Raw genomic sequence first — 20676 nt, 5'->3', positions numbered from 1 at the left:
CCAAAACGAATATTTACACATAAAATAAAAATGCAAGAGCGTTACTACTTTTCTATTGAGTTGGTTTCTCAACAGAAACTTGCAAGTTAGGGGTCATGTCAAAACAACAAAATAGATTGGAAATGTCATGTTATTGTATAATGGGTGGGAATGTACCTACAGTTGTGTCAGTATTCTGTATCACAGATTACGTTGTGTTGACTTTCCGATACTCTATATACACACTCTGGTAATGAGGTTAATGTAAATATAGTTTGTTGACTTCATTCTAAGGCCAGCAAAGTATAGAATGTGCTGCCATAACTCTCTCCATCTATTAAGTGGGGCAGCAGGTACACTAGTTGTTAAGAGCATTGGGCCAGTAACTGAAAGGTCGCTGGTTCGAATCCCTGAGCCGACCTGGTGAAATATCAGAGCAAGGCACTTAACCCTAATTGCGCCTGTAAGTTGCTTTGGATAAGAGCGTATGTAAAATGTAATGGTTGCCATCTTCCTCTAGTCCGGGTGTTCTGAAGGGGCTGAAAATAACCCAGTCAAAGCAAGATAAGAGTTAAAGATTTAGGGCGGAAAGTGGGATAGGGAGAGAAACAGCTATCAAGCTCTTGGATGAGAAGGGGCATGGTGACAATGCAAGCATACATGGAAAAAAAGAGGACACACATTCAGTTCTTATTCCTGCTTAGTAACAGGATTATATTTAGAGGCGAAGTGGAATTTCAGGACAAATGGAAGAAAAACAACTGAGTAGTGTACAGACAAAAATGAGTTATTTTCTGAGTTCTGAGTTATTTTATTATATCCATTATGTCATGGTGCGCAGGTTTTTGTTAAAAAGTACTATGTTGAAAACACAAAAAAATACAATTATTTTGCTAATATTGCTTAACAATTTAAACAGTGCCTCAGTATAACTTCATCATAAATGGTGGAAAACAGTAAACTGTTAAAGTGTTTAAAAAAAAATCCAAAATACATTAAAAAAATTCTACAAAAATATATTTTTTATATTGTATGATAGTTGCCATGGTAAATGTATACTACAATACAAACTGTCTTGAGAAACCTACTCAGCAAAAATACTGCTGGTGTAGGTTGATTCACATTTGATTGATTGGTTTGCTATTTTCAACTGTGCATCACAATGAACCATTACAGACAACGCAGTGCAAGTAGCAAGTCAATTATGGTGCAGTAAAAAAAATACAATTCAACATGTCAATGTTAGTCCATTTATGGTCAATTCATGTGCCCCTTTGAATAAAATCACTGAATCATATTGTTGACCATTTAATATTGTTATTAGGCTTTATTCTAATACGGTTTTTGGTAGTTGTTCTCATCATGCCTGCTCTTCTGCCTGTTTTTCTGCTTATCCATGGTTTCCCAGCTGAAACAAAGACAATGACATATCATCATACAGGTCATGATTACATCCCAGTAAGGTGCAGGACGTTCCGTTTGCATGCTGGTGGGCAGGGAGACCCTCAGCTCTGCTAAAACTATGTGCAGATTAACCTAAACCACACATACTTGTCAGTTATAATACACTTCTATTTTGTATTACTCAAATATCCAATTAATGTGGCCAGTATTGAGAGATTGAGATGTAATCCAGCTGTTTTTGGGCACTGTACTTCATTGAAAGCTGGCCGCGCTTAATCCCCAGTTAGAAATGGACAAAGTCATAAAGCATGTTCCTTATAATGTGATCCAAAGTTAGCCAGTCTTCCAGTCACACAATTACCTCAAACACAACCTGTTACTGGGATACTAGCTTGCTCTAACGAAAAGGCCTGTAGCCATTACTGCAATTATGGGGAACATGCAAATGGTTGTTGAGCTGGCAGATGTAATAAGTCTATTAGTCATTATATTCAAAAACACCCCCTCCCTTCCCCCCCAGTTATATCTTCAGATAAACAGAGAATAGAGGATACTCTCTGTGTGTGTGTGTGTGTGTGTGTGTGTGTGTGTGTGTGTGTGTGTGTGTGTGTGTGTGTGTGTGTGTGTGTGTGTGTGTGTGTGTGTGTGTGTGGACCACTATCCTACCTTTAGCACAGACGTCCATGCAGCTTTGTCTGGATATAAAGTTGTTGCTGCTTCCTCCACAACCTGAATAGATGAACTGCTCACACATCCTGGAGGCTGAGTTGTAGTAGTAGCGCGGTATAGATGCAGCACACCCTCCTTTATCCAGGGGATCCAGGCAGAGCACAGGAGTAGCTGTCAAGCACATAAAACAACTATAAGAACTCTGGGAGAGAGTATGCTACTCTTCAGCTAACATTAACCAAGACGCTCATCTCTGGTAGTCTGTAACCTAGCCTGGGTGCCAGTCTGTTTGGTAATGTAACCTAGCCTGGGTTCCAGCGTGTTTCTGATCTGTCACCAACTCCTTATGGAATTCTCATGACAAACATGACAAGGAGTGGCCAGGAGTTGAACAGCTAAACAGACAGGTACCCAGGCTAAATCTCTAGTTTCTTAATAAAGTAAGTAGATATAAAATTGAAAAATGATACTGGATGGAATCATTTCAGAATAATATTGTCATAGAAAAACAGGACAATAGGAAGAGAGTAGGCTACTCTTCAGCTTGCTTTGTCTCATTTTCGGCCGAGAGGCTCATCCCCGGCTTCTGAACATAAACAGATGCACAACTGAGAGAAGTCTAGAGGGCTGTATGGAATAATGTCAGGGAAATGCCTGAGAGAATAAGGCACTCAGATACTGTGTGACCCTTGAGTATAGTATTGATAGAAGAGACTGTTAGAGCGTCAGGATTGGTCCTTTTTGTACTGGTCCTTCTTTGTATCCCATTTTTCGTGATATCCAATCACAATCTTGTCTCATCACAGCAACTTCCCAACGGGCTCGGGAGAGGCGAAKGTCGAGTCATGCGTCCTCCGAAACATGACCTGCCAAATCTCGCTTCTTAACACTTAACCTGTAAGCCAGCCGCACCAATGTGTCGGAGGAAACACTGTTCAACTGACGACCGAAGACAGCCTGCTGGTGCCCGGCCCACCACAATCGCACTAGAGCGCAATGAGCCTGGGATCGAACCTGGGATCGAACCCCAGGCTGTAGTGCCTTAGATCGCTGCGCCACTTGGGAGGCTGGTACTGGTCCTTCTATCTAGTTTGAGTGTAGTATTGATCAGTGGAGGCTGCTGAGGGGAGGACAGCTTATAATAATGGCTGGAATGGAGCAAATGGAATGGCATCAAACACATGGAAACCATGTGTTCAATGTATTTGGTACCATTCCACCTATTCCGCTCCAGCCATTACCACGAGCCCATCCTCCCCAATTAAGGTGCAACCAACCTCCTGTGGTATTGATAGAGGCTGTTAGAGCGTCAGGGTTGGTCCTTTTGTACTGGTCCTTCTATCCAGTTTCATTTCCTGATTACTCATCAACTATTGCATGTCCTCATGGCCAGGATTTTGATGAGGATATGGCTGTTTGCAATCAAATTGCCAAATTTCATGAAAAAGCTTCCTCTAATCTTGTTACTACATCATTCCAAAGTAATACAATGTTAATAACACAATAGAGTGGACACAGTGGAGTCTCATGAAAAGTAGAATCTGGATCTATTTTGTAATTACATTTTTTTTAACTAGGCAAGTCAGTTACGAACAATTCTTATTTACAATGATGGCCTACTCTGGCCAAACACCGACGACGCTTGGCCAATTGTGCACCGCCCTATAAGCCTGTGCGCAACACTGGATGTGGAAATGTTTTCCCTATTGTGCTTCACGGCTAATCGAAAACAGTCAGACTGTTGACCTTGACTATTGTCCACATACTTTTGTGTGGTCTGCAGTACTCCATGCAAGACAACTGGTCCTGGAATCGGTTCTCGTTGCCCTGGCAGCCTCCGTAGACAAACTGCTCACACTGCATGGTGGTCATGTTGAAGAAGTAGCTCAAGAAATTGGCCCGGCAGGGACCCACCTCTTTCTGGAACCTGCAGATCTGGGGGATCTCTGGTGGGGTGGAGAATGTGAAAAGAAAGACATTCTTCTAGGAACTATTGAAAAATGAAACAGGTCACATTGTATCGTCTTTTATCCTGAATTCGTTTGGATTTCCATTTCAAAACTTCACAACCACAAAACTTTTCAAAGGTGCTGTAGGCTAGATGTTCATACAATTCATGATTTAGAATTGTTTTGATGACATGAAATGGCCTATAATCTAAATAAATACTGAATTTGTAGAATATTTAAATGCAAAGAAAAAAAACTGAGAATACCACACAAAAACAGACTTGTATAAAAAATAAAAACGTACTTGGTATTCTAAAACATGCTTTCTGACACGCCAGAAAACTCATGAAGTTGTTTGCATTCCCTTGGCAGCCTCCATAGACAAACTCTTCGCATTGTTGAGTGATAGTATTGTAGTAGTAACGTTGGATATTTCCTCTGCAAGGTCCCTCATCTACTTGAAGTAGACACACCTCTGAAATGAGCAGAAACACACAACATCAACACTATTGCTGGCTGCAAAACTAGGTCAAGGAATCTCTGTTGAAGTACAGATTCATGTCAACAACAACTTTATCACTACTGAAAAGTCATGAGACAACGCCCATCGATTGATTATGATTGCAAAGTATTTTGGCGTCGAGAAAAACGAATAAAATATTAATGTGGCTATTACCAGTTACGCTATTAAAAATACATACAATTATTTTTCTTTACCTTGTTTCGGTGACAATGCAAAAACGTAACAAAGAGAGCATGAAAGGATCAGAAAAATCAATGAACTGAACTCCATTGTTGTAGATTTTCCCCAAGTTCAATTCTCCTAACTCTTCTAACTTTTCGCAGCATCAGTACAGCCATTTATACTCTTGTAAACGCTTTCCCAAGCGGCTCGAGGGGCGGGCTATAATGGCTAATTTCCGGAGTAGGAACGACCTGATTAATGTTTCGATCTGCATCATAGACAACGTCACGTTCATACACTGTTGAACTAATAACGCAATATGTCAAACGTCCTTCATCGTGCGCATTAGATACGGTCCAAACATTGATGTGGAAATAGACTACAATAAATGTAGGCTAGTCTGGGAACGAAACTACTATGGGAGTATCAAGAGAAGAAGGATTTGTTAACAGATTTATGACCATATGTGTCATGTTGTCATTGGAGTAGATAACATATGACAATGTTAATTATTGTTTTTCTTCTACTTAATTTTTTTCTTTATCTAACTAGGCAAGTCAGTTGAGAACAAATTCTTATTTACAATGACGGCCTACCCCGGCCAAACCCAGACGACGCTGGGCCAATTGTGCGCTGCCCTATCACAGCCGGATGTGATTCAGCCTGGATTCGAACCAGGGACTATAGTGACGCCTCTTGCACTGAGATGCAGTGCCTTAGACCGCTGCACCACTCACTTTGCAAAGTGGTTTCCAGTAATTAATTATAACAAATTATTAGATCTAGAATTTGAGCCTTTATTTATTAATGTGGGCTACAGGCTTTTAACGTTCTATTCAGTTCATGTTTTAGGCCTAAATCTAATTCAGATGAATGAAATTGATTTACAGTATGTGTGTGAATAGTCCACATACTCACCACAAAATATTGCCTTGTCTCTAAGGAAGTGATACAGTATAAAACATTAACACATTGAGCTTATGTCATTCATTATTGTGTCATAGTCCCCATCACATCTGGCTGTTTCCTTTTAGGGAAACAACAACAATCACAACTCTGGGCATCCATGCAGGATCTGCCTTGGTGAACTTTATTAGCTATTCTCTTTACACCAGTAGACATGTAAACCGGTGGGAAAACTCAGTAAACTCAGTGGCCTTGTAGTTAGTGTCCACCCTGAGATCAGAAGACTGTAAAAATGGGGCCCAATTCCTCTCTGCTTGGCACGCAGCATTAAAGAGATATATTGGGGGTAACGCCTCGATCACACCAACAGCGCCATTGCATTTTGGTACGCCAGAAGTACAGAACATTAATTTCCAATGGAACGCTGTGTTTGCCTTACAGCATTGCGTTGCATAGGCAGATGCAGTGCGTTCTGTGTGTTGCGTACATTGGATTCATCAAAAGTATGCATCAAACTGTATGCATAGATGGCTTGACAGGAATGGTAGCAGAAGGTAAATGTTGAACTTTTGTTTCACACATATCCAGAAGATGCTGCATACCGTTTTGTGCAATGACGCTGTCGGTGTGATTGAGGCGTAAGGGCCTGCGATAGACTAACGTCCTGTCCAGGGGGTGTACTTGTACATCAAGCTGCCTCACACTATGAGCCGTTCCGTCTTGCACATGCCAAGGCTTGTGCAAGGCTACTTACCTTTCAACAAGGAGAGTGGAGCGAGAAAATATAATATGAGCTGCTTTATAATGTGTCCTATTTCTGTCCTAACCGACAACTGGTTCCCTGGATGCATAAAAAAAAAAAACTCTCCCCCTCATTGAGATTTTGTCCTTTGACATACCCCTACAAAATGTCCATGAATTATAATCCACCAGTGGAGGCTGCTGAGGGGAGGACGGCTCATAATAATGTCTGGAATGGAGTAAATGGAATGGTATCAAACACGTGAAAGATGTGGTTTCCATGTGGTTGATAACACTCCATTGACTCCATTTCAGCCATTATTATTAGCTGGCCTCCCCTCAGCAGCCTCCACTGTAATCCACATAATAATTCAAATTTATTGTTGCTGCAGTTTTATTTTCCTGCTGTAGCAAACTGTCTTATATTAAGATCCTACATCTGTACCTGACCTGTATTTGATAGAATATTGTATAAGAGTCATGGTCAAAGAAGAGAGGCCTATTTCCTAATACATATCAATTACATAAGAAGAGAACTATATCCCATAATGACAAAGCGAAAACAGGATTTTTAAAACATTTCTGCAAATGTATTAAAAATGAAGAAAAAATGGCTTATTTACATAAGTATTCAGACCCTTTGCTTTGAGACTCAAAATTGAGCTCAGATGCATCCTATTTCCATTGATCATCCTTGAGATTTTTCTACAACTTGATTGGAGTCCACCTGTGGTAAATTCAATTTACATAATTTGGAAAGGCACACACCTGTCTATATAAGGTCCCACAGTTGACAGTGCAAGTCAGAGCAAAGACCAAACCATGAGGTCGAAGGAATTGTCCGTAGAGCTCCGAGACAGGATTGTGTCAAGGCACCATTGAAGGTCCACAAGAACACAGTGTCCTCCATCATTCTTAAATGGAAGAAGTTTGGAACCACCAAGACTCTTACTAGAGCTGGCCACCCGGCCAAACTAAGCAATGGGGGGGGAGAAGGTCCTTGGTCAGGGAGGTGATCAAGAACCCGATGGTCACTTTGAAAGAGCTCCAGTGTGCCTCTGTGGAAATGGGAGAACCTTTCAGAAGGACAACCATCTCTGCAGCACTCCACCAATCAGGCTACAACTCCCGTACGGGCTCGGGAGAGACGAAGGTCGAAAGCCATGCGTCCTCCGAAGCACAACCCAATCAAGCCGCACTGCTTCTTAACACAGCGCGCCTCCAACCCGGAAGCCAGCCGCACCAATGTGTCGGAGGAAACACCGTGCACCCGGCCCCCTTGGTTAGCGCGCACTGCACCCGGCCCACCACAAGAGTCGCTGGAGTGCGATGAGACAAGGCCTACCGGCCAAACCCTCCCTAACCCGGACGACGCTAGGCCAATTGTGCGTCGCCCCTGGTCACGGCCGGCTGCGACAGAGCCTGGGCGCGAACCCAGAGACTCTGGTGGCACAGCTAGCGCTGCGATGCAGTGCCCTAGACCACTGCGCCACCCGGGAGGCCCCAAGGCCTTTATGTTAGAGTGGCCAGACGGAAGCCCCTCTACAGTAAACTTGAACCTGATCGACTTGAACCTTGAACTTGATCGTATGTCTCTAGAGAGTAGAGGTCGACTGATTTAATTAGACCGATTAAGGCCGATTACATTGCAGTCCACGAGGAGACTGCGTGGCAGGCTGACCACCTGTTACGCGAGTGCAGCAAGGAGCCAAGGTAAGTTGCTAGCTAGCATTAAACGTATCTTATTTATTTATTTATATTTTTTATTTCACCTTTATTTAACCAGGTAGGCAAGTTGAGAACAAGTTCTCATTTACAATTGCGACCTGGCCAAGATAAAGCAAAGCAGTTCGACACATACAACAACACAGAGTTACACATGGAGTAAAACAAACATACAGTCAATAATACAGTAGAAAAATAAGTCTATATACAATGTGAGCAAATGAGRTGAGATAAGGGAGGTAAAGGCAAAAAAAAGGCCATGGTGGCGAAGTAAATACAATATAGCAAGTAAAACACTGCTATATAAAAAACAATGAAAACAATTAATCTTAATATAATCACTAGTTAACTACACATGGTTTATGATATTACTAGTTTATCTAGCTTGTCCTGCGTTGCATATAATCAATGCGGTGCCTGTTAATTTATCATCGAATCACAGCCTATTTGGCCAAACGGGTGATGATTTAACAAGCGCATTAGTGAAAAAAGCACTGTCGTTGCACCAACGTACCTAACCATAAACATCAATGCCTTTCTTAAAATCAATACACAAGTATATTTTTTAAAACCTGCATATTTAGTTAAAAGAAATTCATGTTAGCAGGCACTAGGGAAATTGTGTCACTTCTCTTGCGTTTTGTGCAAGCAGAGTCAGGGTATATGCAGCAGTTTGGGTCACCTGTCTTGTTGCGAACTGTGTGAAGACCATTTCTTCCTAACAAAGAACGTAATTAATTTGCTAGAATTTTACATAATTATGACATAACATTGAAGGTTGTGCAATGTAACAGCAATATTTAGACTTAGGGATGCCACCCGTTCGATAAAATACGGAACGGTTCTGTGTTTCACTGAAAGAATAAACGTTTTGTTTCGAAATGATAGGTTCCGGATTTGACCATATTAATGACCCAAGGCTCGTATTTATGTGTGTTTATTATATTATAATTAAGTCTATGATTTGATTGAGCAGTCTGACTGAGCGGTGTTAGGCAGCAGCAGGCTGTAAGCATTCATTCAAACAGCACTTTCCTGCATTTGCCAGCAGCTCTTCGCAATGCTTGAAGCACAGCGCTGTTTATGACTTCAAGCCTATCAACTCCCAAGATTAGGTTGGCAATACTATAGTGCCTATAAGAACATCCAATAGTCAAAAGTAAATGAAATACAAATGGTATAGAGAGAAATAGTCCTATAATTCCTATAAYGACTTGTCACGCCCTGACAGTAGAGAGCCCTTGGTTCTCTATGGTGTAGTATGTCATGGGCGTGACTAGGGGGTGTTCTAGTATGTCTATTTCTATGTTGGTGCTAATATGGTTCCCAATTAGAGGCAGCTGTTTATCGTTGCCTCTGATTGGGGATCATATTTAGGTAGCCATTTCCCCACCTGTATTTTGTGGGATATTGTTTGTGTTTAGTTGSCTGTGTGCACGTCATGACTTCACGTTTCTTTATTGTTTTGTTTGTTTCACGGAGATTAAAAAATATGTGGAACTATACTCTCGCTGTGCCTTGTTACGCTCATTACGACAACCGTGACATGACTACAACCTAACTGGGAATATTGAAGACTCATGTTAAAAGGAACCACCAGCTTTCATATGTTCTCATGTTCTGAGCAAGGAACTTAAACGTTAGCTTTTTTACATGGCACATATTGTACTTTCACTTTCTTCTCCAACACYGTGTTTTTCCATTATTTAAACCAAATTGAACATGTTTCATTATTTATTTGAGACTACATTTATTTTATTTATGTATTATATTAAGTTAAAATAAGTGTTCATTCAGTATTGTTGTAATTGTCATTATTACAAATATATATATATAAAAATCKTCCGATTATTCGGTATCGGCTTCTTTTAGTCCTCCAATAATCGGTATCGGCRTTTAAAAATCATAATCGGTTGACCTCTACTGGAGAGACCTGAAAATAGCTGTGCAGCAACTCTCCCCATCCAACCTGACAGAGCTTGAAAGGATCTGCAGAGAAGAATGGGAGAAACTCCCCAAATACCAGTGTGACAAGCTTGTAGTGTCAAACCCAAGAAGACTYGAGGCTGTAATCGCCAAARTTGCTCATCCTAATATTTATATATTTCTTAATTCCATTCTTTCACTTTTAGATTTGTTTGTATTGTTGTGAATTGTTAGATATTACTGCACTGTTGAAGCTAGGAACACAAGCACTTCGCTACATCCGCAATAACATCTGCTATATGTGTATGCGACTAATACAATTAGAGTTGATGTAATGAAATAAAATAAAGCACATAAAATCTTCATAATTCATAAAGGTCATGTTATCTGACTGATATTAACACATAGAACAAAATGTATATGATCTCATAAACCTGTGTTAACCTCCAAAAYCCATTTCTCCCCCATTCATTTTCGTTTTTTAGGACTACAAGCTGGCAMGCTCCATACTCCCACATTTTTTCTGTCTGCATTTTCTCTCTGCACTGACATGTAACCTTGCTACATCTAAAAGCCATAGAAAATGTAGGCTAATAGATCCATAGGCTACACATCTCGACACATCTGATGGTCCCATGTGGCTCAGTTGGTAGCGCTTACAATGCCAGGGTTGTGGGTTCGATTCCCATGGGGGATCAGTATCAAAATGTATGAACTCACTACTGTAAATTGCTCTGGATAATAGTATCGTCTAAAATGGATCCATCTGTTGCAGTATTTTTCCTTAATCTACGCTTTTTATCTGCACTGAAAACTCATGTAACCTTGCTTCATCCCAAAGGCATAGAACATGTAGACTAATAGTTACTTAGATTACTAGCCTTCACAACTCATGGAGGCAGCTGTTGCCATATCTCTCTATGATTTCAGTTGAAGCTCATCCATCCCATATACTTTACTTTCTGGAGAACTGCTGTCATTGTCATATTCGTAATGATTATGTATCCTTCAACATGACAGGTTGAGGGTAAATACAGATTAGCCTTCTTGTCATGCTAACCTGAACTGCCGTGTCATTCCCCTTGACCCATATCGGCATTGGAACAGTGAAGAGAATCACAGGCAAAATATTGTAGGTATCCACATATTATTCATATTCTTCCACTCTCATCGCAATTCTTAGACGTCATAACACAACGGCCATGTGGTTTAAAAAGAGACTCATAACAGACACCTGGAGAGTGGCCCCTACGATGCTGCAGTGTTGGAATAAAGGGCATAGTTTTAATCAGATTAAGAGATTAGGATGTTTATGCAGATTACTTTATAACCCGGATTGAGGGATAGGAGAGGGATTTCTCTGGCAGTATTCAGGGGTGGAAGACAGTTACCCGTAAAACGCGGTAAGTATTTTTTTTCTTGTATTTTTTCCAATTAATATAAATATTTGATAAATTAATGCTATTACATTCATTAGGGATAGGGAATGGATAATCTGAGTGTAGTATTGGGGCAATTTTTATCAAATAAAATAATATCCACAACCCTAATCAACAAAATAACAAAAGATACGCAGCCTAATGCATACAATGAGGATTGTCATGGTTCTACGAGACACATTCTAAAATAGTTTTTKTGAGTGTGGCTCTGCTTTAAGAATATGTTTACCTTCCCTTTGGCAACAATGTATTTTTATTATTTGACAGACAATGCCRGGGGTGATAAATATGGACGAGTTGACAGACGTGGATAAGGCTAAAATGGAAAGAGACCAAAAGAAGATTGAAGTCAAGCTTGAGAGATGGATGGTAAATTTGACCACTTTACTTTGATTGATAATTTTTCCAATTGTAAAAGTAATTTCTATGTAATAATAATAGGTGGAATAGTAATACATTTGTACATGGATAAAAAGCCATGAAATGTTCCAAAGTGGAATGGATTGGTCATCAAAAGAGACTGTAATGACAGGTAACCTAGCGGTCAGRAGCCAGTAACTGAAAAGTCGCTGTTCACGTAGTCGTAAAATGTAAATGCATTCCTGATATTGTGTGTGTTACATGTTAACCCTTCTTTTGTATGACAGACGTCTAAGTGCTGTACTGAGTTTATGGAGGCGGTTCAGGCCGGTGTAGAAGAGGACACTCTGGTCAAAGGCATCGCAGAAGACAAGAACCCATTCAAGGAGTTGAAAGGTGGATGTGTCGTCTGCTGAAGAAGACAGGATTCAGAACAGACAGTGGAGCTTTTCTTTCACTGATTAGACCCTCTCTAGTGCCCAAGGACATTCCCCCTTCCTAGGAAACATAGTTGGATCACCAATAGCTAACCGAGAGGAGATGGTAAAAAAAACAGATGTAAATAAATCTAAACCTCATGAAACCATGTAAATGAATCCTTCTAGATTGTGATCCCTCCTTGGAGTGATGCAGTACATAAGGGTTGTTTTTGGAATGATTGTCAGAGCTTTGTTGGATGGTTTATATTGTCAGTAAAGAGCTTGTCTCCCATGAGAATGTCTATAGTCTGAGTGTGCACCATCTGTTTCATTATTGGACAAAACCACAGTCACCCTGAATGTTGTGTGAAAGACAGAGTACTTTTACAGGCTTATAGACACATGCTTATAGACACAAGATGGTAATGACAAATCTGCCATCAATGGGGAAAAAAGTAGTTATGAAAGTAAGGAACATGTATGTTATGGGCAGCTCACCTGAACATCATGGAATCCCCCTTTCTAGCCTACAGCTTGCTACTTTGCCTTGCATGACCTACAACTGCATATATGCCGCGTCTAAACACACTCGCGGACACTCCGTAAAATACGAAATCACATCTTGCCGTCAGTGATCTTCAGGGTCGAAGACGGATCTCTTAGAAAATGAGCGCATTGAAGTCGCAGAATTTCGACGTTCCCAATTTCTCTGTGAACGTTGCCAATACCTATGTGACACTACCGTTTGCGCCATGTGGCAGCTCATTGCCGCCCACAACAGAAACTGTTACTTGTACAGAAATGGCTCAGCGGACTGAACTTTGGTAGTAAGCCGTCATTTCTCCAAATTAACCTCGCTAAGCAAGTCAAGGAAGCTGACCTGAAAATGTGTTCATCTAAACCCCAAACGGCCAGTGGTTCAGAGATAACGGCTGATCATTTACTCTACACACCAGAAGCATTTTGCGTTTGAAGGAATCTCTTAAAAAAGGTATGCAAGACTGCGTAGCCAGTTAATTAGCGTTACCATTACACACAATCAAACACAGAATAATTACAATCATGATTCAATTTCACACAAAGTTAATAATAATATAGCTTTCGTGGATGTGAATATTGGTGGTATAACTGCAAATGATAATCGCACTTCAAGGACCATAAAGTAGGTGAGAGGTCACTAGCAGAAAGGCTAAATCGACACAAACGACTATTTTTCTATTCGTATTATCTGAATAAAGTTTCAGTTCTATCCTACGACAATATTCGCATACTACAAGCATCACAACCTAAAAAAAACAGCAAAAGCTGCATTAGTTGGATACAGCCTTGTGGGGGGAAAAACAAACATCCACTGACTGTCACGTGACGGCTGTCTGCACTTGACATAGTACCTTGTTATGTAGTTATATCTGACAATGTATCCAATCAGTTTCGTTTTATACCACTTATAGACCACCAAAATTAGTGTTATTTATGAAATATTGCGCTACAATTGTAGCCCTCGTTGTGGTGACCATTTTGCTGCCTGCGTTGAAACAAACATCTCCGTGTTTCTGTCACAATCAGCGACAGTGACATTTTTGTTAATCAATATCATTCAATATTTCAATGTCATTCATTCAGGGGTGGGTATAATTTGTGGAACGTTCCAACAGGATTCTGTTCCAAAAACTTCGTAAATAACAAGGTTGCCAACAAACAACGCATACAAAGCGGCAGAATAAGATACCAGGTAGAGAGGGAGTAGGCAATTTTGTTGAGTTTTTCACTCTCCATTTAATCCCGAAAAATGTCTGTCCTCACTCTGGTAGCCTATGGACAAACATTAAGAATAAACAACGTGGTGAGTTGATGCCTATTCGGGCAACTAGTTAGCTAGGTTAATTGATCATGTTACTTTGTATGCATTGTTTGTTGGCATCCTTGTCATTTACTCAGTTTTTGGAACAGATTCCTGTTGGAATGTTCCACAAATTATACCTACCCTTCATTCAGCATGCCAAACATCAAGCACATGTCGTATTCATACACAATTGTCCCAATGCATTTATAACTGGAATTTTGTCAAATTAATCTACCTCTGATATCGCTTAGTTATTCCTCAGGAACAACTAGCCAATTGCCTGTTGTTTAATCCCTGAGAAGAATCTGCTTCATAAACCTGTACTTGAATATTCATCAGGCTTATTGAAGGCAACCCTGGTCCTGGAGTGCTACAGGTATGTCAGGTGTTTTGAGTTATAGGCCGTGTTCAAGAGCATCAAAACCATAATGTATCATGGGTAAATTGTGACTGACTGACTAGTCTACAAATAATAAGTAGATCTTTTTTTTATTTAACCTTTATTTAACTAGGCAAGTCAGTTAAGAAAAAAAATCTTATTTATGATGCAAGGTGATTTGTAGATTAGTCAGTTGGCAGTCGTCTGCACTGTCTGCTGCAATGTCGAACAAGCCCATAAACTTAACTTTTTGCATTAAACCTGACTAACCAGTAGGTGGAATTTAGCCAATCATTAAAGTAGAACTGGCAGTGTTTTAACTACTTTGCAAATATGAAACAAACAGACAATCATAATATCAGTCAAAAATATAAAATTCCCAGTTTATACCACAAAACCAACTATATAAGAGGTAAAAAATAAAAATAAAAGTTTTATTTGACCAAAAATTCCATGACGTACAGTAAGGCATTGTTGTCAGAATAGATGGATACAGTTCAATACATGAGTAATATAATTCACCAATACATTTGTTGGTTGTTCCAAAAATATTGCTATCAGGTTGTAAATCACAGCTGGCCTGGTACATTGTTTGCTGCCTCCACCCATTTCCACCAAACGCGGAAACTATGGATACATTTCTTCCTCCTCGCGCATTATCATAATTCATATGCGCGCCACTAGTCCCTGCATTAGAATGTTTCTGTTAGCTGATACATCATGACAAAATACACCCTATTACTGTCCTGCTAATGTGCCTGGACCTTGTAGGCTAAACTGCCTAGAAAACCCCCATATCTGATCCAAATGGTTGCCCAATCAGGCAGGCTAGATGCAGTTATTTCGAAATGAATATGCATTCAAAACGCCCGGCTTTTGAGCGGTTATTCAAACGACATAGGCTATTCACTGCAGTTTACAGTTGGTGTAGCCTAGGTAGAATACATTTATTGTCCCTAAAAAACTGAAACAATAGAGTAGCGCTTCTGCTTGCTTGCCCCACCACCACAGAAAGCACTGAGCTAGGCAGAAACACCTGCATTTTGGAGCTGCCTTACTCAAGAAAACAAAAAAGAGACCATGTTTGTATGCGGCTTTATTAACTCAATTATATATATTTTTTTTTCATTGTTTACAAACTGATATGTGACACATTAATGCCAAAAATAACATGAAAAACAGGCAAGCCCAATTTTGTCATTGTATTTATTATTTTTTTGCAAAAAATGTGGAGTTCAAAACAGTTGGGGCTTAAACAGGCTCTGCCCCACCTTCCCTGAATGATGGGTCGCCACTGGATTTAATTAATAGTGGAGCTTTGCATGCCCGGGAACAAAGAGCGCAGCCTGGAGGAATGCACTACAGATCTGCCATTTCATAATCTGGTTACTTGTATATTTAGCTAATGAATCACCTAATATCTAGCCAATATTTAGCTTCTTACTTCGGCTACACATCACTAGCTTCTCTCTTCCAGCTGTTCCCGTGCGCAATAGGCTACGCAAGCCTCTTCGCAATAGGCCGTTCCTCTTCTCTTGAAATCCCAGGAAAAGCTATAGGCTACAAAAGTGACAGGACATTTAAATAATTATTTATACTAGGCCTAATAGCCTATTTGGGAAAAGAAGCAGGCTTGCTTTTTTTAATTGCTGAATGTGAAACAGGCCAACAGCATAGAAAATGCATGCTGGGAAAGTGTAGGAGAGGTAGTGCATTGGTGTGATCAGTTTTGGCCGGTTATGATAACATTGTTGCACTGATGCTTTGCAGATATTTGCACAGGACAGAAAGAGATGAGCACAGTGAAAAAGAAGAACCAAAAGAATTATGGAAATCACTTGGTCAACATGGCAATGTAGATCTAAAATATGCGTAGGCTAAAAAGTGTTTGTTGTCGAATTGCTACATTTAAATATGAGTTACTATATTATTTTTTAATTAGGCCTACATGTACATTGATGTATTATTTGCAATTGTCAGTATGACAATGAACACACCCTGAAAGCACTGAATGGTCTGAACCAGTATCTGTGTGTTAGAGACCTCATGAATGGTCTTGTTACCACCTTATTAATAGCAGTGTGTAGGATGTGTTGATTAACTGGTGTGGGACTGTAGACCGATAAACTATCAACTTTCCTCTAGTGTGGATGCTCAACGTTTTATAGTTATGTAGCCTATTGTTTCTCATTAGTTATCGTTGTAGTTATTGGCTTGGTGGATGGCCTGGGCCTTTAAACCTCTCTAGGGTACATGAGACGGTAGCGTCCCACCTTGTTAGTTGTCTAGTTCAGTGTTGAGCGTAATAGCTGATGTAGCGTTAGTGTTTGCTATTTGTTGGCTCTTGTGTATAAGTAGTATTTCAAAATGGCTACTTTTGATTTGAAATCCTTTTTGGATAACCCTACGTGGGAGGCTTTTGACAAATGTCGTAGAGTTGATTTACTGACCTTGGCTGACCATTATTCTGTATCGATCCCGCAGAGTTTAGTTAAAGTGGAGGTTAAGCAACTGGTGTTAAATGTTTTGTTGGAAGAACAAGTGCTTATATTACCGCTGCCTGAACCTACTACCCCTGTAGGGGATGTTGCTGCTCCTGTAAATCCGTTGGTGTCTGAGAATGAGGGCGAGGCTAAAGCTCCAGCCACATTGCCCTGTTTTGATCCACTCTCCCCACAGTCAACCGGAGATGCGAGGAGGGATGTCCGTTCAATACAGTTCCAACTGGAGGCGGAAGAGAGAGCGTAAATTAGGCGAGAGAATCTCCAGTTGGAGATGTGTAAAATTGAGGACGAAAAAGAACGAGAACAGCGGCAGTTGGAGTTCAAAATGCGCCAGATGGAACTGGAGGCAGAGACAGTGAGGCTAGCCTCCGTTCCTGCTGTGCCTGTTAGTGAGCAGTCCTCACCAACTGGAGCTTCCACCACTTTTGACATTAGTAGGCAGATTGCCTTGGTACCTTTGTTCATAGAGTCAGAGGTTGACTCCTATTTTTGTGTTTTTGAACGTGTAGCATTGAAATGGCCTGAAGAGGTATGGTGCCTATTACTTCAGTGTATATTAACTGGTAAAGCCCAGGAGGTTTTGTCAGCGCTACCTCTTGAAGACAGTTTGAATTATGAAGTGGTCAAAGCTACTGTTCTTTGCGCCTATGAGCTTGTGCCGGAGGCATACCGACAGAGATTTAGGTCTCGTAGAAAGTCTTCTAGTAAGACTTATGTGGAATTTGCTAGAGACAAGGGAATCTGTTTGATAAATGGCATGCTGCTAGCAAGGTAACTGATTTCAACTCTCTCCGGGAGTTAATCTTGTTGGAAGAGTTTTAAAATTGCTTACCCGCACGCATTGTAGTTTACCTAAACGAACAGAAAGTATCCTCCCTGTCAGAAGCGTCTATGTTGGCAGACGAGTTTCTGTTGACGCACAAGAGCGTGTTTTCGGCTCATACTGAGAGTAGAGCCACTGAGTTGCCTACTTTTAGTCCTAGTCGGCCAGCAGTAGTATATCAAGCACGCCAGAAAAATGAGCGTCCCTGTTTCTATTGCCATAAGGTGGGACATATGATTAATGATTGCTTCCTGCTAAAATGCAAACAAGGGATGCCTCTTCGTGCCAAGCCGCCAACAAGTGGTGAGGTCTGAAACGAAACAGGTGCCTCAGGGTAAATGTAGTTTGAAAGTCTCAGTCCCTGACTGCAGTTATGAACCGTTCATTTTCGAGTGGTTTGTATCCCTAGTGAATGACAAAGTGTCTCAGCGTCCGGTTAAAATCCTTAGAGATTCTGGTTCGGCGCAGTCGTTTATATTGTCTGATGTGTTGCCCTTATCCGACGATAGATACTGTGGTTCCAGTGTGTTAGTTCAGGGTATTGAAATGGGTTTTGTCCCAGTGCCATTGCACTTTGTGAATGTACGCTCTGAATTAATCAGTGGAATATTCAGAGTGGTGGTACGTCCTATGGTGCCAGTAAAAGGTGTGACCTTTATAATGGGTAACGATATTGCCGAAGGAAAGGTAGTACCCGTATTGGAAGTACTGGATAAAAGTGACCTCTCTCTCTCCAATGAGCTGGCACAGAGTTATCCACATGTGTTCCCCGCTTGTGCTGTCACTCGTGCTCAGGCACGACAAGTGGGAGACGTAATAGATTTGTCAAACACTGTTCTGTTCAAAGAGGTTGATCAAGAGGATGGGTTGTGTGCTACCTCTGGGAAGCTGATCACCTCTGACAAACAGCCCAGGGAAGAATCAAAGTATGTTGAACTTATTGCTGATGCAATACAGTTACCAGTCACTCGTGAGCAGCTGATTGCTAACCAAAAGGTTGACAATGGGTTTGCTAAATGTTTTTCTAGTGTTGTCTCATTGGAAGAGGTAAAGAAGAAAAACGTGGCTTACTTCATTGATGGTAATCTTCTCCTGCGTAAATGGACATCCCATGTTGACGCGGGCGGAGATTGGAATGCTGTTTACCAAATAGTGATTCCTACAGTCTTTCGACAAAATGTGTTATCCCTTGCTCATGATCACCAGTGGTCTGGTCATTTAGGAATCACCAAGACTTATGATCGGATCCTTYGACATTTTCTTTTGGCCAGGCTTAAAACAAGATGTGGCTCAGTTCTGTCAGACATGCCACACATGTCAGATAACAGGAAAACCAAATCAGGTTATTCCTCCTGCTCCTCTTTGTCCAATACCTGTCATAGGTGAACCATTCGAACAAGTGGTGGTTGATTGTGTTGGACCGTTACCGAAGACAAAATCGGGTAACCAGTTTCTGTTAACAATTATGTGTATGGCAACAAGATACCCCGAGGCCATTCCTCTGTGAAGGATTATAGCTCCGGTAGTGAGTAAAGCCTTAATTAAATTCTTCACGACATTCGGGTTACCTAAGGTGGTACAAAGTGATCAAGGTACCAATTTCCTATCAAAGCTCTTCAAGCAGGTGTTAAAATCCTTGTCGTTCAAATATTTTTTATTGAGCACACACAAGAATGGTGTATAGGTATAAGACAGGTATACAATTCTTATCTAAACATAAAAGAGCAGACAGAAACAAAAAGACCCAGAGTTCTGGGTACAAAACAAATATTACAAAACAAGACATACAGAAATATATATATATAATATATATATATATATATATATATATATATATATATATATATATGTGTGTGTGTATGTATGTGTATGTAATATATATATATATATATATCATATATACACTGCTCAAAAAAATAAAGGGAACACTTAACAAACCATGTAACTCCAAGTCAATCACACTTCTGTGAAATAAACTGTCCACTTAGGAAGCAACACTGATTGACAATAAATTTCACATGCTGTTGTGCAAATGGAATAGACAAAAGGTGGAAATTATAGGCAATTAACAAGACACCCCAATAAAGGAGTGATTCTGCAGGTGGTGACCACAGACCACTTCTCAGTTCCTATGCTTCCTGGCTGATGTTTTGGTCACTTTTGAATGCTGGCGGTGCTCTCACTCTCGTGGTAGCATGAGACGGAGTCTACAACCCACACAAGTGGCTCAGGTAGTGCAGCTCATCCAGGATGGCACATCAATGCGAGCTGTGGCAAGAAGGTTTGCTGTGTCTGTCAGCGTAGTGTCCAGAGCATGGAGGCGCTACCAGGAGACAGGCCAGTACATCAGGAGACGTGGAGGAGGCCGTAGGAGGGCAAACACCCAGCAGCAGGACCGCTACCTCCGCCTTTGAGCAGAGGAAGCACTGCAGAGCCCTGCAAAATGACCTCCAGCAGGCCACAATGTGCATGTGTCTGCTCAAACGATCAGAAACAGACTCCATGAGGGTGGTATGAGGGCCCGACGTCCACAGGTGGGGGTTGTGCTTACAGCCCAACACCGTGCAGGACGTTTGGCATTTGCCAGAGAACACCATATTGGCAAATTCGCCACTGCGCCCTGTGCTCTTCACAGATGAAAGCAGGTTCACACTGAGCACATGAGCCATGTGACAGACGTGACAGAGTCTGGAGAGCCCGTGGAGAACGTTCTGCTGCCTGCAACATCTCCAGCATGACCGGTTTGGTGGTGGGTCAGTCATGGTGTGGGGTGGCATTTCTTTGTGGGGCCGCACACAGCCCCTCATGTGCTCCAGAGGTAGCCTGACTGCCATTAGGTACCGAGATGAGATCCTCGAGCCCTTGTGAGACCATATGCTGACACATGCACATTTGTGGCTGCTGGAGGTCATTTTGTTTGGGGCA

General features: G+C 41.1%; 3 protein-coding genes across 3 annotated transcripts in view; 2 read left to right on the top strand and 1 right to left on the bottom strand.

The window, feature by feature from the left end:
* Nucleotides 1-661: 661 nt before the first annotated feature.
* LOC111956120 (tissue factor pathway inhibitor 2) lies at nt 662-4882 on the bottom strand. Its single transcript, XM_023976562.3, has 5 exons — nt 4719-4882; nt 4306-4476; nt 3819-3998; nt 2050-2223; nt 662-1387 (listed from the first exon to the last, which is right to left on the bottom strand). Exons 1-5 carry the CDS (start codon nt 4792-4794, stop codon nt 1272-1274), a joined length of 717 nt encoding a protein of 238 aa, XP_023832330.1. The 5' UTR covers nt 4795-4882; the 3' UTR covers nt 662-1271.
* A 6442-nt stretch (nt 4883-11324) lies between these two features.
* On the top strand, nt 11325-12504 carry LOC111956059 (guanine nucleotide-binding protein G(T) subunit gamma-T1-like). The gene is made up of 3 exons (XM_023976474.2): nt 11325-11387; nt 11691-11792; nt 12071-12504. Exons 2-3 carry the CDS (start codon nt 11694-11696, stop codon nt 12197-12199), a joined length of 228 nt encoding a protein of 75 aa, XP_023832242.1. The 5' UTR covers nt 11325-11387; nt 11691-11693; the 3' UTR covers nt 12200-12504.
* Nucleotides 12505-13029: 525 nt separating this feature from the next.
* The window catches only part of LOC111955775 (probable acyl-CoA dehydrogenase 6), a gene marked incomplete at its 5' end in the record, with an annotated part of 53293 nt that continues 45646 nt past the window's right edge, over nt 13030-20676 (top strand). The window contains 2 exon segments of the mRNA XM_023976088.2: nt 13030-13083; nt 13086-13193. Of these exon segments, the coding sequence (XP_023831856.2) occupies nt 13030-13083; nt 13086-13193 (162 nt within the window).

Source organism: Salvelinus sp. IW2-2015, linkage group LG31 (genome assembly GCF_002910315.2).
Source record: "Salvelinus sp. IW2-2015 linkage group LG31, ASM291031v2, whole genome shotgun sequence".
NCBI classification, from domain to species: domain Eukaryota; kingdom Metazoa; phylum Chordata; class Actinopteri; order Salmoniformes; family Salmonidae; genus Salvelinus; species Salvelinus sp. IW2-2015.
The sequence above is the reverse complement of the archived record's forward strand: the minus strand, read 5'-3'. Positions and strand labels throughout refer to the sequence as shown.

Bases quoted from the DNA above. Each gene is read 5' to 3' on its own strand.
- LOC111956120 (XM_023976562.3), bottom strand. From the start codon at position 4,794: ATGGAGTTCAGTTCATTGATTTTTCTGATCCTTTCATGCTCTCTTTGT. The intron at 4,477-4,718 runs GTAAAGAAAAAT...TGCTCATTTCAG, and splicing joins TGCATTGTCACCGAAACAAG to AGGTGTGTCTACTTCAAGTA. The intron at 2,224-3,818 runs GTATGTGGACAA...TGTGCTTGACAG, and splicing joins GTACTGCAGACCACACAAAA to CTACTCCTGTGCTCTGCCTG.